This window comes from Sus scrofa, chromosome 6 (genome assembly GCF_000003025.6).
Source record: "Sus scrofa isolate TJ Tabasco breed Duroc chromosome 6, Sscrofa11.1, whole genome shotgun sequence".
In the NCBI taxonomy this organism is placed as follows: domain Eukaryota; kingdom Metazoa; phylum Chordata; class Mammalia; order Artiodactyla; family Suidae; genus Sus; species Sus scrofa.
Window position 1 is genome coordinate 91558031 of NC_010448.4, and position 13997 is coordinate 91572027.

General features: G+C 36.8%; 1 protein-coding gene across 12 annotated transcripts in view; it reads left to right on the forward strand.

Moving 5' to 3' along the window:
- Positions 1-13997, forward strand: part of ZMYM4 (zinc finger MYM-type containing 4) — a 170141-nt gene that overhangs the window by 104384 nt on the left and 51760 nt on the right. For 10 of the 12 annotated variants that reach the window (XM_021095899.1, XM_021095900.1, XM_021095909.1 and 7 more), the window contains 11 exons: positions 1469-1619; positions 2103-2218; positions 2643-2915; positions 3090-3240; positions 4585-4757; positions 5838-5988; positions 6548-6688; positions 7024-7061; positions 8011-8155; positions 12210-12328; positions 13446-13617. In XM_021095899.1, coding sequence (XP_020951558.1) covers positions 1469-1619; positions 2103-2218; positions 2643-2915; positions 3090-3240; positions 4585-4757; positions 5838-5988; positions 6548-6688; positions 7024-7061; positions 8011-8155; positions 12210-12328; positions 13446-13617 — 1630 coding nt within the window. The remainder of the gene's footprint in view (positions 1-1468; positions 1620-2102; positions 2219-2642; positions 2916-3089; positions 3241-4584; positions 4758-5837; positions 5989-6547; positions 6689-7023; positions 7062-8010; positions 8156-12209; positions 12329-13445; positions 13618-13997) is intronic. The other 2 variants (XM_021095904.1, XM_021095905.1) reach the window with 1 other exon arrangement.

Here is a 13997-nt window from a genome sequence, read left to right on the forward strand (position 1 = left end):
ACAGAACCTTGCACATTGAACATGGCCATTTCTGCTACTTTCTTTTTGAGTTTATTCAAAGAGTTCATGTTATGCCTCAGCAGGTTAAGAACTTGACATAGTGTGTGTGAGGATGTAGGTTCGATCCCTGGCTTTGCTCAGTTGGTTAAGGATCCGACATTGTTGCAGGTTGTGGCATAGGTCACAGATGCAGCTTGGATCTGGCATTGGTGTGGTTGTGGCGTAGGCCTGCAGCTGCAGCTCTAATTCAGCCCCTAGCCTGGGATCTTCCATATGCTGCAGGTATAGCTATAAAAAAAATTTTTTTTTATTCAGCAGATGTTAGATATGATTCCTGTTTTGAGTTTCTATATGTCTCCTGGGGGCGATAGATGTATAACTCTATAGAGATGTTATGAAGAAAGTATTATGGAATGTGGAGGGGCACAGCGGAAGCATGGTCAATTCTACTTGATAGAGCAAATTGAGACTATCAGCAAAAACTTGAGAGATAATTCTTGACCTTATTCTTATAAATCAAGTTTGTGTTTGCAGTCCTGATGGAGGAGGAAAGAAGAAATAGGGTTGGAGTAAGACATTCCAGAATGCAAGGATGTGCTCCTTTGAACATGTACTTATGTTAATAGCAATTCTAACAGACTTATCCTTGAAGCGGACACAGAGTTCTTGAAATCTCTTAATAGATGCTGGATATACCTTATGAGTTATCCTGAGTGAATGACACGTTAATAGTATTTAGCATTATTTGCTACTGAATCACTAACTTAGTGGGAACTTAAGACTCTATGGTTGTTTATATTTGTACAATTGGGATATCCAAAATTTTTTCCTACTTTATTGCTTACAGTGTGCTTGTATTTTATTTTTAGCGGTAGAGTATTTGATAGTGAATTTTCTAGTAAGGTTGTTGATTTCCTTGAATTCACATTTCATTGTACTTTTTGTGGGGAAGTTTTTCCAATTTTTAGGATAGTATAAAAACATGAATTCCTTGTGTAACTTTTAGAATAGTGGAGGTTTTTTGTTTGGGGACTTTGTTTTCATACACTATGTATTCTTGTAGTTTAGTTATTTTATGCATAGTAGTTTGTACCTCTTAATCCCCTACCCTTATCTTGGAGAAGGGGTAAAATAGTGTTTTGAAAAGCTATAGTTACAACCAATTAATAGATCCTCAAATTAGCTGCTAGGTTGTGACCAGCATTATTTTTTAATGAAATAGAATGGAAAATAACAAAGTGCATTGCATGTTATCATAATATATGTGAAACACAAACACAAAAACCCCCAGAAGTATGTATTGCAGGGTCATTTTGTAAAATTTATTTTTTACTGAGGATTGTAATTATAAAAGTTTGAAAGCCACTGATTTAAAATATTTCAATAGTGTTAAGTATAAACATTTCAAAAGAATTATGCTTTTACTTGTAATTTGGTAAAAATGAATGTTATTTTATTCTCTTAATAGAAATCAGCCAAAATTACACCATGCGCGCTTTGCAAATCATTGAGATCCTCTGCAGAAATGATTGAAAATACCAATAGCTTGGGAAAGACAGAGCTTTTCTGTTCTGTTAATTGCTTATCTGCTTACAGAGTTAAAATGGTTACTTCTGCAGGTAATACTGGTTTCATAAACTGTATAGATATGATAGTTGAGAAAATTATGGTTGTGGCTTTGTTTACATAGTACAGATTTTTGTCCAAATTTAATAGATTTTTAAGACAAACTAAAAATATTTCATATCTGTGTTGCAAAATAGCACTTATTCTCTTGAATGCTTATTTTGTGTTTATTTATTTGCTTATCTATTTGCATTTTTTCTTGCCAAAATAATTTATGGCTTTTAAAATGTATTTTCTTTATCCATACCTGGTTTATGTCAAAATTTGTTTATGTGTAGTTTCAGGGTAGACTGTGACAACTTTAAATTAAAAGAAATATTTTTAACTTTTTTAGTTTTTATCTATATTGAGGAAGTTTAGTTTCAATTCCTGCAACTTGACTTGGCCCTTGAATTTTCATATGTAATATTTGTTTTCTCACACATTTATGTACATTTGTATTTGTTACTCATTAGCTTTTATTTTGATTTGCTAAGGTGTCCAGGTTCAGTGTAACAGTTGTAAAACCTCAGCAATTCCTCAGTACCATCTAGCCATGTCAGATGGAAGTATACGCAACTTCTGCAGCTACAGTTGTGTGGTAGCTTTCCAGGTATGGCTTCAGGACGCTTCCTCTTCTCCAGTCAGTGTGCCACCTAGGTTAAGTAAACTTGTTAGGTGTTTGCGAAGTGCCTGGATTGCCCAAATTTCTATCCTTCTCCTTTTAAACTTGGGTTCTTTGGTCTATCCTGTGTTTGGAGACATATCATTTAATCAAATGGTACGATTGTGACCTAGATTATCTATTGGGAGGATATTATTTTTAATGAATATTATTAGTTAGATTATTTTATTTTTTTGGATATAAATAACCCCACAATCCCCTAGTTCAGTTGTAAGCTGTTCAAAGGCGGGGAATTTTGCCTGTTCACAAATGTATCCTAAGTGCCTAGAACTGCTTGGCATAGATAGGTGCTCAGTATTTACTCGTTTGAACAAGTAATAAGAATGATCTTTTTGTTTGTTTGTTCTTCCAGAATTTGTTCAACAAACCAACAGGAATGAATTCTTCAGTAGTGCCCTTGTCCCAGGGCCAAGTAATTGTAAGCATCCCCACAGGTTCAACAGTGTCAGCAGGAGGAAATACCTCTGCTGTTTCTCCCACTTCTATCAGTAGCTCTGCTGCAGCTGGTCTTCAGCGTCTTGCTGCCCAATCCCAACATGTTGGGTTTGCACGAAGTGTTGTAAAACTCAAGTGTCAGCACTGTAACCGTCTTTTTGCCACAAAACCAGAGCTTCTTGACTATAAGGTAAAGTATAGCAGCATAATAGAGGGTTTGAGTATAAACTGGTCTGTCTACAAAAATTATTTCTGGCTTTTTATCCCTCACAGTTACTCTGTTTATTTTGAAAGTAAGAGGGATAAGGATTTCCATAAGATAAATCAAATGTTTAATTAGTACTTAATGATTATTTCTTTGCAGGGTAAAATGTTTCAGTTCTGTGGCAAAAATTGTTCTGATGAATATAAGAAAATAAATAATGTAATGGCAATGTGTGAATATTGTAAAATTGAGAAAATTGTAAAGGAGACTGTGCGATTCTCAGGTGCTGACAAGTCATTCTGTAGTGAAGGTAAAGACAGAAGATTATCTTACCTACTGAGCATGTGTAGTTTCAAAAGTAGTTGATGATTTAAGCTGTCACTATGTAAGTTTATCTATATTATCCATTGTGTCTAACACCATCGCCTTTTTGTTTTGTTTACACTTGCTTTGTTGGCTCTTTTCTGACTTGATCTTAGCTTCGTATTGTATGAATGTTAAAGTGAAGGGAAAGATCCTCAAAGTGTATAGCAAAAGAAGGTATTGATGTTATTAGGTTCATAGGGGTCTTTTGGTTCTTATATTTAGTTATTTCTGTTATATTTATTTTTAAAGGGAACTGCTTAAATTTTGGTAGCATCCTAAGATTATTCTTTTATTGTTTTAAACATCCATTATGTTTCTGAATATAAGAGACCTGAATGTGCAAATCAGTATGTCTTCCTTAAAATTTAGATGACTGTGAGTTTAGAATGTTTTGTTTCATTTTATTTTATTAATTATTATTATTATTATTATTATTTTGCTTTTTATGCCCTCACCCTCGGCATATGGAAATTCCCAGGCTATGGATCCAATTAGAGCTGTAGCTGCAGCCTACACCACAGCCGTAGCAACATGGGGTCTGAGCTTCATCTGCAACTCACACCACAGCTCAGAGCAATGCCAGATCCTTAATTCACTGAGCAAGGCCAGGGATCGAACCCACATCCTTGTGGATACTAGTCAGGTTTGTTACCACTGAGCCAAGAAGGGAACTCCTTGTTTTATTTTAAAACCATGCAGGATTAGCCTCTGAGGCTAGTGGCTTTCAAACCTTCTGACCACACAAAAAAGACGTACATTTTACATTGTGTGTGACCCAGTGTACGATCACATACCCAAATAAAACAAAATTTTTATGAAACAAAACTGACGTTTATTATGTATGATGCACTTTAATATTTTCTGTTCTGTCTTATTTCATTAAAAAATAATAGTATAAATTCTCAAAATTGATCTATTGGTAAGAGCCCAACTGTGCAAATTTTGTTGTAGGGTATTTATTTATTTGATTTTTTAATTTTTTTGCCTTTTTAGGGCTGCACCTGTGGTACACAAAGCTTCCCAGGCTAGGGATCAAATTCGAGCTACAGCTATCAGCCCTACACCACAGCCACAGCAACGCCAGGTCCAAGCCATGTCTGCGACTCATACCACAGTTCGTGGCAACACTGGATCCTTAACCCACTGAACGAGGCCAGGGATCCTCATGGATAATAGATTCATTTCTGCTGAGCTACGATGGGAACTCCTATTGTAGGGTATTTAAATGAAAGCTGGATGTACTTACTATTTCTCCCTAATGTTAATTTTATCTTCTCTGATTTTTTAGGTTGCAAATTGCTTTATAAACATGACTTGGCAAAACGCTGGGGAAATCACTGTAAAATGTGCAGTTATTGTTTACAGACATCTCCTAAATTGGTACAGAATAATTTGGGAGGGAAAGTGGAAGAGTTTTGTTGTGAAGAATGTATGTCCAAATATACAGTCCTGTTCTATCAGGTAAATATAATTCACATTGCTGAGTTTTGAAGTTAGGGGACATTTTTCTCTTCTTTTTTTCTTTCAAATAGTATGAAGAGCAATTAACTATTTAAAACTTTTTAAGTATGAAATGCATTCTGTTCTCCAGTATTAATGTAAGATTTAAGAAGACTTTAGTGTCACTGAAGTTGCATTCTTTTTGTTTTTAATTTCTTTGTAAAGATATATTAGTCTTAAAGCATTAAAATCTTTAAAATTATAATTTTATTTATTATTTAACTAAAAGGAATTATCGTATCTAAGGAAAATCAATCTGTTTCCATTTCACTGTGTTTTTTAATAACTATTTATTGGCTTTTCTATGATGTGTCCCTTTTTAATGTTTAGTATAAATTTGTAAATAAATATTTCAAATTTTAGAAAAGTTAACCATTTTTTTTAGAAATTGAAGTATAGTAGATGTACGGTACTATATATATTACAAGTGTACAATATAATGATTCACATTTTTAAAAGCTTATACTTCATTTATAGTTATCAGAAAATATTGAATGTATTTTCTGTGTTATACAATACATTCTTGTAGCTTGTTTTACATTTTATAATGGTTTTTATCTCTTACTCCCCCACCTCTGTGTTGTCTCCCCTCCCAAAATAGTTAATCTTCATTTTTGTGGTCTAAATTCTTTTTTTTTTTTTTTTTTTGGGTCTTTTTGTCTTTTGTTGTTGTTGTTGTTGTTGCTGCTATTTCTTGGGCCACTCCTGTGGCATATGGAGGTTCCCAGGCTAGGGGTCGAATCGGAACTGTAGCCACCAGCCTACGCCAGAGCCACAGCAACGCGGGATCCGAGCCGCGTCTGCAACCTACACCACAGCTCAAGGCAACGCTGGATCCTTAACCCACTGAGCAAGGGCAGGGACCGAACCCGCAACCTCATGGTTCCTAGTCGGATTCGTTAACCACTGCGCCATGACGGGAACTCCTGTGGTCTAAATTCTAAGTAAATTTCCTCCCTTGTTACATGTGGCCTACTTTTATTCTCTACACTGCAGATAATTTGTTTCTTACTTCTGTACTGTCTTCTGTTTCTTTTTCAGATGGCCAAATGTGATGGTTGTAAGCGACAGGGTAAGCTCAGCGAGTCCTTGAAATGGCGGGGAGAAATGAAACATTTCTGTAACCTGCTTTGTATCTTGATGTTCTGTAATCAGCAGAGTGTGTGTGACCCTCCTTCACAAAACAATGCAGGTAAAATTAAACCTAAGTCTTTGATCAATGCCAGGAACTAACTACTGTTGGACAGATTTAAACAGTTGTCAGTAATTTCATGAAATGTAAATTTCATTCTGTTTAAATGACATTAACATTTAGATCCCTTTTTGTTTAAAACCTTAGATTAAGGCCTTGTAGAAATGAGTTCTTTAGTGTCCCCTGAGCATATTGAGTCAAACTCTGTAAGAACTTTATGGGAAAGAATGGCAGTTAATGTTTCATAATTGAAGATATTCGTCTTGACTTCCTTGGAAAAGGATTTGAGACTATAACAAAGAACATAGAATCCAAATCACATGACCTTTTAAATATACCACAGGCAGAGTTATGCAAGAGAAGGTACATGAAATACTTTGAAGGATCACTAATTAAAAAATAGAAAAAAAAAAAAAAAAAAAACCAACCGAAGTGACTCTTTGCTCCAACAGAATTTATTCTCAACTAAAAGCATTGTTTAACCTCCTTGAGATTTTGGTTTCTGTGTATGTACATATAAATTATATGAGGTATTCTTATTTTTGTTTATCTTAATTAGCAAGTATTTCCATGGTGTCAGCTGCTTCAGCAGGGCCCCCATCTCTAAGAAAAGATTCAACTCCAGTTATAGCTAATGTAGTATCATTAGCAAGTGCTCCTGCTGCTCAGCCCACAGTGAATTCTAACAGTGTCTTACAAGGTATGACTTGATTTGTAAGCATTCATCTCCCCTTTTTGAGGTTGAATACAGTGGCTATCTCCTTTTTTTCTGTTAGTCATCATTTTCATGTTTTATACATTCATATCACAAACAGCGGCTTACTAGGGGCTGCCATGGCATTAAACAGTGTTTTTATAATTTCCAGATCTCTTTTTCTCATATATCTTTTAGATGTTAGTCTTCCTCTGAATTAGATTAAGATAATACATGTTTTTATTATGAAACTTCGTGTTTATTTTCCAAAAATCACCTTTTGGTACTAATGTTTAAATAATTGGATAAGATACTAAATTATGTATTTTAATTTATATCAGGTGCCGTTCCAACAGTAACAGCGAAAATCATTGGGGATGTAAGTTTAATTAGGTCTTATATGTACTTTAATTTCTTTGAATGCCTGGTTACTGAAGGTTGTTTTTTTTTTTTTTTTTTTTTTTCCCCCTTTTTTTAACTCTACAGAATTAAATTTTACAAAATTTGGGCATGCAAGGTTTGGGAAGTATTTTGTAATGTAGTCACATTGTAAATAAAGGGTTTATAAAATATGGTTTGGGAGATCCGGTTGTGGCTCAGCGGAAACGAATCCTACTGGGAATCATGAGGTCGTGGATTTGATCCCTGGCCTCACTCAGTGGGTAACTGATCTGGCATTGCCGTGAGCTGTGGTGGAGGTCGCGGACGTGGCTCGGATCTGTGTTGGTGTGGCTGTGGTGTAGCCTGGCAGCTGTAGCTCTGATTGGACTCCTAGCCTGGAAACTTCCCTATACTTCGGGTGTGGCCCTAAAAAGCAAAAATTAATAAATAAAATAGAAGAAGAAAAATAATGAGAAAAACTTAAGACTAGAACAGTGACATTTCTAAAGTGTTTCCTGGTCTCTGGGACAATTTCTGTGTTCTTTTTTTTTCAAGTCACTTAAATGATCATAATTTTTTGTTATTTCTATTATCTTGAAGCTATTTCTTCAAAGACTTAACTCAGTCTAGAGTTCCCTTAACTCAGTTCTCATTTTAAGCTCAACCACCATTGTTATTGATTAATAATATCTTAAAATACAAACAGCATTTTTCTTGGTAAATAGAACTGGTAATTAGGCATATTCAGAGTCAGTATATAGTTATTAAAATATTCCTTTATTGATGTTTCAGAGATATTATATTTCATATATTTAGTTGAGTATTTATGTTCTGTCTTCCATGCAATTCCAGTGTATTTCTTTTGAAATTATATTTTGAAATACTATATAATATTTATAGTATTTCTTGTAATTAATAAGTTTTGGATTCTGATATCTTTTTACTAGGCAAGTACACAAACGGATGCCCTGAAACTGCCACCTTCCCAGCCTTCAAGACTTTTGAAGAATAAAGCTTTATTGTGCAAACCCATCACACAGACGAAAGCCACCTCTTGCAAGCCACATACCCAAAACAAAGAATGCCAGACAGGTATGTTCCTTGTGCTTTCTTTATTTACTTTTTGCTAGGGAAAAGGAATGTGGCATCTGCTTGTTAATTAAGTTCCTGCTATTTTTAGGTGATGTGTTTGGTTGCTAAGATACATTGTCAAACTGAGTTCTTATGATACCCCTGTAGGTTAGTTATTTTCATCAGTTTTACCAAGTTATGGCAAAGAGAAGGTAGTTGATAATACCATTCTGTGAACATTTCATTTAATTTCCTTACTCTTGACAGTGTAATATTATGGAGTAAGCATAGACTCTGAAATTATATGAACAGGGTCTTAAGAGGAACTATTGGTAACTCCCTGGTGGCTTAGTGGGTTAAGGATCTGGTGATGTTACTGCATCGGTTTGGGTCACTGCCATAGCTCAGGTTTGATTCCTAGCCTGGGAACTTCCACATGCTGCAGGCAGGGCCAACCCCCCCCCCCCCAAAAAAAAAACCCCAGAAAACAAACAATTATTTTCTATAATGCCTTTAGGCTTGAACTTTTCCACATTTCTTTGGGAAGAGCTTCAGGGCTTTCTTTTCTTTTCTTTTTCTTTCTTTCTTTTTTTTTTTTGCTTTTTAGGGCTGCCCCTGCAGTATATGGAGGGTCCCAGGCTAGGGGTCTTGTCAGAGCTGTAGCCGCTGCCTACACCACAACAACATCAAATCCGAGAGCCGAAACTGGGACCTGCAACACAGCTCATGGCAACGCCGGAGCCTTGACCCACTGAGTGACGCCAGGGATTGAACCTGCATCCTCATGGATCCTAGTCAGGTTTGTTTCCGCTGAGCCACGATGGGAACTCCAGGGCTTTCTTTTCTTATGAACTGCCTTTCCCCTCTTTGAACTGCTACTTTTCTGGGTGATGGGCAAGATGTGAGCTTCTGATTTCAGCTTCCCTCTCCCATCATGCAGTCTCTGCCCTGCAAGGTGATCTGGGGTGAAGGTAGTTCTGACGCTAGTTTTCTTGGCTGTTATTCCTATAGTAAATCTTTGTGGGTGGAAGCTGTACTCATGGGGAAATTAACCTTTTTTAACCTGAAGTTAGGATGGATAAGAAATGATGGTGGCCTGCCCCTTCTGGTGAGATATAGTAACTCTTGCTTAGGAGCTGAAGAAAGGGGAGCCCATCTTTTTGGCCACATCCATCCACAGTGGAGTTCCTGTCATGTTGAGCTAGCTTGAGGTAGGGATATGGAGCAGGTGGTAGACAACATGTCATAAACTCCTACTATTCTCATTGAATTTAGTATATTTTCTTGAATAAATGTTTCCCCATTGGCTTATACCCTTAGGACAATTTTTCAAAAGTTTAAACATTTATTAATTTCATTTATTTATTACTTATTTATTTTTGTCTTTTTAGGGCCGCACTTGGAGCATATGGAGGTTCCCAGGCGAGGAGTCCAGTCAGAGCTGTAGCCACTGGCCTATGCCAGAGCCACAGCAACTTGGGATCCGAGCCACATCTGCAACTTTCACCACAGCTCATGGCAGTGCTGGAGCCTTTACCCATTGAGCAAAGCCGGGGATCAAACCTGTGTCCTCATGTATGCTAGTTGGGTTCTTTACCCCTGGGCCATGACAGGAACTCCATTTATTTATTTTTTATTTATTTTTTTGGCCACACCTGCAGCATGTAGAAGTTCCTGGGCCAGGGATTGAACCCATGACATAGCAGTGACCCAAGCTACTGTAGTGACAAAACTGGGTCTTTAACCTTTTGTGCCACTAGAGAACCGCAAAATGATTATTTTTTAAGTTTTTGTCAGCTTTGCTTATTTCCCTAGGGAATGGGTCTCTGGAACTCCTCATGCTATCATCTGAAATTCCTAGTTTTAAAATAGAAAGGAATCTAGATTCCCACATCTGGAATGTTATCCACTAGGCTAGTACTTCTCAAACATCAATATGCATACGAATTACTTGGGAGTGTTGTTAAGCAAATTCTGATTCAGTGGACTTGAGGTTTTGCATCGCTTAAGTTCCTGGTTGATGTTAGTGCTACCAGTCCATGGGTCAAGTTGAATAGCAAGGCTATAAATGACTTAGTCCTGTGGGGTTTTTTTGGCTGTGCCCGTGGCATGTGGAAATTCCCAGACCAGGAACCAAACTCATGTCATAGCAGCAACTGGAGCTGCTGCAGTGACAATATCAGCTCCTTAACCCATAGTGCCACAAGGGAACTCTATTTTTATTGTATCAGTAGTTACTTAATTTAATATTAGGTAGCTTGGTAATCAAACATCTCTAATCAGATAACTTGTTTTTATGTCCACTGCACCATGGTAAAATTGATCCCATATTATTTTCCACTGCTAACCCTAGTCAGATTGTCAGCTTGTCACTTCCTCTAGCATTACCTTTCTCTTACATTAATGCTTTTATAATTACCTAGCATGTTTTTCTGGCCTACAGAAAAGACTTTATAGATACTTTTTATTTTTTTATTTTTTGTCCCTTTGCCACTTCCTGGGCTGCTCCCGCGGTGGCACATGGAGTTTCCCAGGCTCGGGGTCCAATCGGGGCTGTAGCTACCGGCCTACGCCAGAGCCACAGCAACGCGGGATCGGAGCCGCGTCTGCAACCTATACCACAGCTCACGGCAATGCTGGATCCTTAACCCACTGAACAAGGCCAGGGATCGAATCCACAACCTCATGGTTCCTAGTCGGATTCGTTAACCACTGTGCTACGACGGGAACTCCTCTAGATACTTTTTAAATAATCGAATGAATCCTACCTCCATCCTTCCCACCCTAGTCATATTTAAGTTAGTTCTCAGGTTCTATTTTATGTTTTTAATATCTTAGAACATCTACTTGTCTTTTTTTTTTTTTTTTTTTTTTTTTGCTTTTTAGGGCTACACTCGTGGCATATGGAGGTTCCCAGGCTAGGGGTCTAATCAGAAGAATAGCTGCTGACCTATGCCACAGCCACAGCAACACCAGATCTGAGCCTCGTCTGCGACCAATACCACAACTAAAGGCAACGCTGGATCTTCAACCCACTGAATGAGGAAAGGGATCGAACCTGCAACCTCATGGTTCCTAGTTGGTTTCATTTCCCCTGGGCCATGACGGGAACTCTTTTTTTTTTTTTTTTTTTTTAAATTTTATTACTTTTTTATTTATTCCTTTTTTGCAGGTATCATAACCACCCTAGTTTAGGCCGTCAACATCTTAGCTCTACATATTGTAGTTGCCTCCTGCCTTCACACTTTACTTTATACACTTTATATACTTTTTATTCCATGCTAAGATTGCAGCCAAATTAATATTTTAAAATGCCATTTTCATTACGTTACTCTGTTACCATTTTGCAGTAGTTCCCTACTGTCTACTAGAAATGATTTTTTCATTACCTCCTTAGCAGTATTCAGTATTATAATTTTTTTAAGTTTTATTGAAGTATAGTTGATTTACAAGGTCGTGATACTTTCTGCTGTACAACAAGGTGACTTAGTCACCCATGTACACACATCCATTCTCTTTCAGATTGTTTTCACACATAGATTATCACTGAATGTTGCATAGAGTTCTCTGTGCTATACTACAGCAGGTCCCCATTGGCCAGTCATTCCATATACCTCAGTTTGATATGCCATTCTCAAATCCCTGGTCCATCCCTAGAAATGATTTTAAATGTGCATTACAGCCTTACAAATATGGCCCTTCTAATCATTCACTTTCCTTTATAACATATACTACTTACTCATATTAAATTTTCTATACTTTTAAGATCACTATTCCATTCAGCCATGCAGATTATATCCTTCATTCATTATGTCCTCATATCATTGATAATTGTGTTGCCCATTTATTGTTAGTGCTATTATACTCAAGCCTTTCTTTCCTATTTTTCCTTTCCCTGAATTCCTAGTATCATAGATTATATTCCTTTTGAATTATATATCTCTGCATGCTTTAAATTTTTTAAAAGTAAAATTATACTTCGTTTGACCTATGAAATATTTATATGCCTGAAGTTTTTTTCCTAATTAAAATGTTGTTTCTAACCTTTGTTTTTGTGGATTTTTTTTCCCATTAGAAGACACTCCAACTCAGCCCCAAATTATTGTGGTGCCAGTTCCAGTACCAGTGTTTATACCTATACCTCTTCATCTCTATACTCAGTATGCACCAGTCCCATTTGGAATTCCAGTTCCAGTGAGTAATCATTTAGAGATTAAGGCTAATATAGTGCATGCACATTTTCCTCAATTAAGATTTGACAGTTCCCTAAAAAACTTTTTGTTTGTTGGTAAAATACACCTGACTTTTACTACATTCCTTAATATGGAGCATATAAAGGACTCCTTCTATTTGTACCTGCCTTCTCAGAGGAAGGTTATGAGGTAGCCTTTTTATAACATTTTATACACAGTAAGACCACTCAAATAGAAAAAGATCAGATACTGTGTGTATGTATGTTAGAATCCTAGATTCTAACAAGGGTGAAGAAGGAATTTTGTGATTTACAGGATTCTCACTATTTTCTATTGGAAATATGTATTTCCTTGGTACTGAATTCTTTTTTTTTTTTTTTTTGTCTTTTTAGGGATGAACCCACAGCATATGGAAGTTCCCAGGCTAGCAGTCAAATCAGAGCTGCAGCTGCCAGCCTACTCCAAAGCTCATGGCAACACTGGATCTGTAACCCACTGAGTGAGGCCAGGGATTGAACCTACGTCCTCATGGATCCTAGTTGGGTTTTTTACTCTTGAGCCATACTGGTACTGAATTCTTTTTTTTTTTTTTTTTTGCTTTGAAGGGCCGCAGCCTCAGCATATGGAGGTTCTCAGGGTAGGGGTTGAATCCCAGCTACAGCTGCTGGCCTGTACTACAGCCACAGAAACACGGGGTCTGAGCCATGTCTGCGACCTATGGCCGCAGTTCACAGCAATGCTAGATACTTAACCCACTGAGCGAGGCCAGGTATTGAACTTGCACCACAATGGGAACTCCTGGTACTAAATTCTTAAGAGAAACATTTGTGTGAAAATACCAAGCAAGAAATATAATCAAAAACCAAACAAAAAAATGAGTTAAGTAATTATTCTTTTAGTATATTCAGTCACATTTTGTTAAATGTCCAGGAAAACACTTAACTGAATTTTTATTTAAATGGCTGTAATCTTACAAAAACAAACTATTAAGACTGTTTTATCATCAGGGGATACCTTGAATTTGCTTATTATTTTTATATTTAAATGATCTCACAAATAATAGGTTTGATGACAGACCTCTGCCGAAGAAACTCGTCAATCTGTCCTTGGTCTTTCAGATGCCTGTCCCTATGCTTGTTCCATCCTCAATGGAAAATGAAGATAAAGTCACTGAGAGTATTGAAGACATTAAGGAAAAGCTTCCCTCACATCCTTTTGAAGCTGATCTCCTTGAGATGGCAGAAATGATTGCAGAAGATGAAGAGAAGGAGAAGACTCTATCTCAGGGAGGTTGGTATAATTTTACATCTAAAAAAGAAACACACCTACAAATTTTCAGGTAGCTCAAGTAATTTTAAGTATTAGGCAGTCAAGGAGTTTCTAAAAACTTTGTGTTTAAATTCCAAGTATGTGGATTTCTTGAATTTGTTGATGCCTCTGAAAGCTGTGTATCCTTTTTACAAAGGAAACTGAATATCCATACAGCGTTTACTTCTTAACAATTCCAGAAAAATACCCATACATCCATGTTTCATGATCATGTTCTGGTTTTATCCCTGTAGTCAAAACCGTGGACCCCAGATATGATATCCTATCATGTAATCGTCCTGTTGTATAGTAGTCAGCATGTTGGTAGAAGATAAGTAGAACCTTAGGATGGAAAACCATTT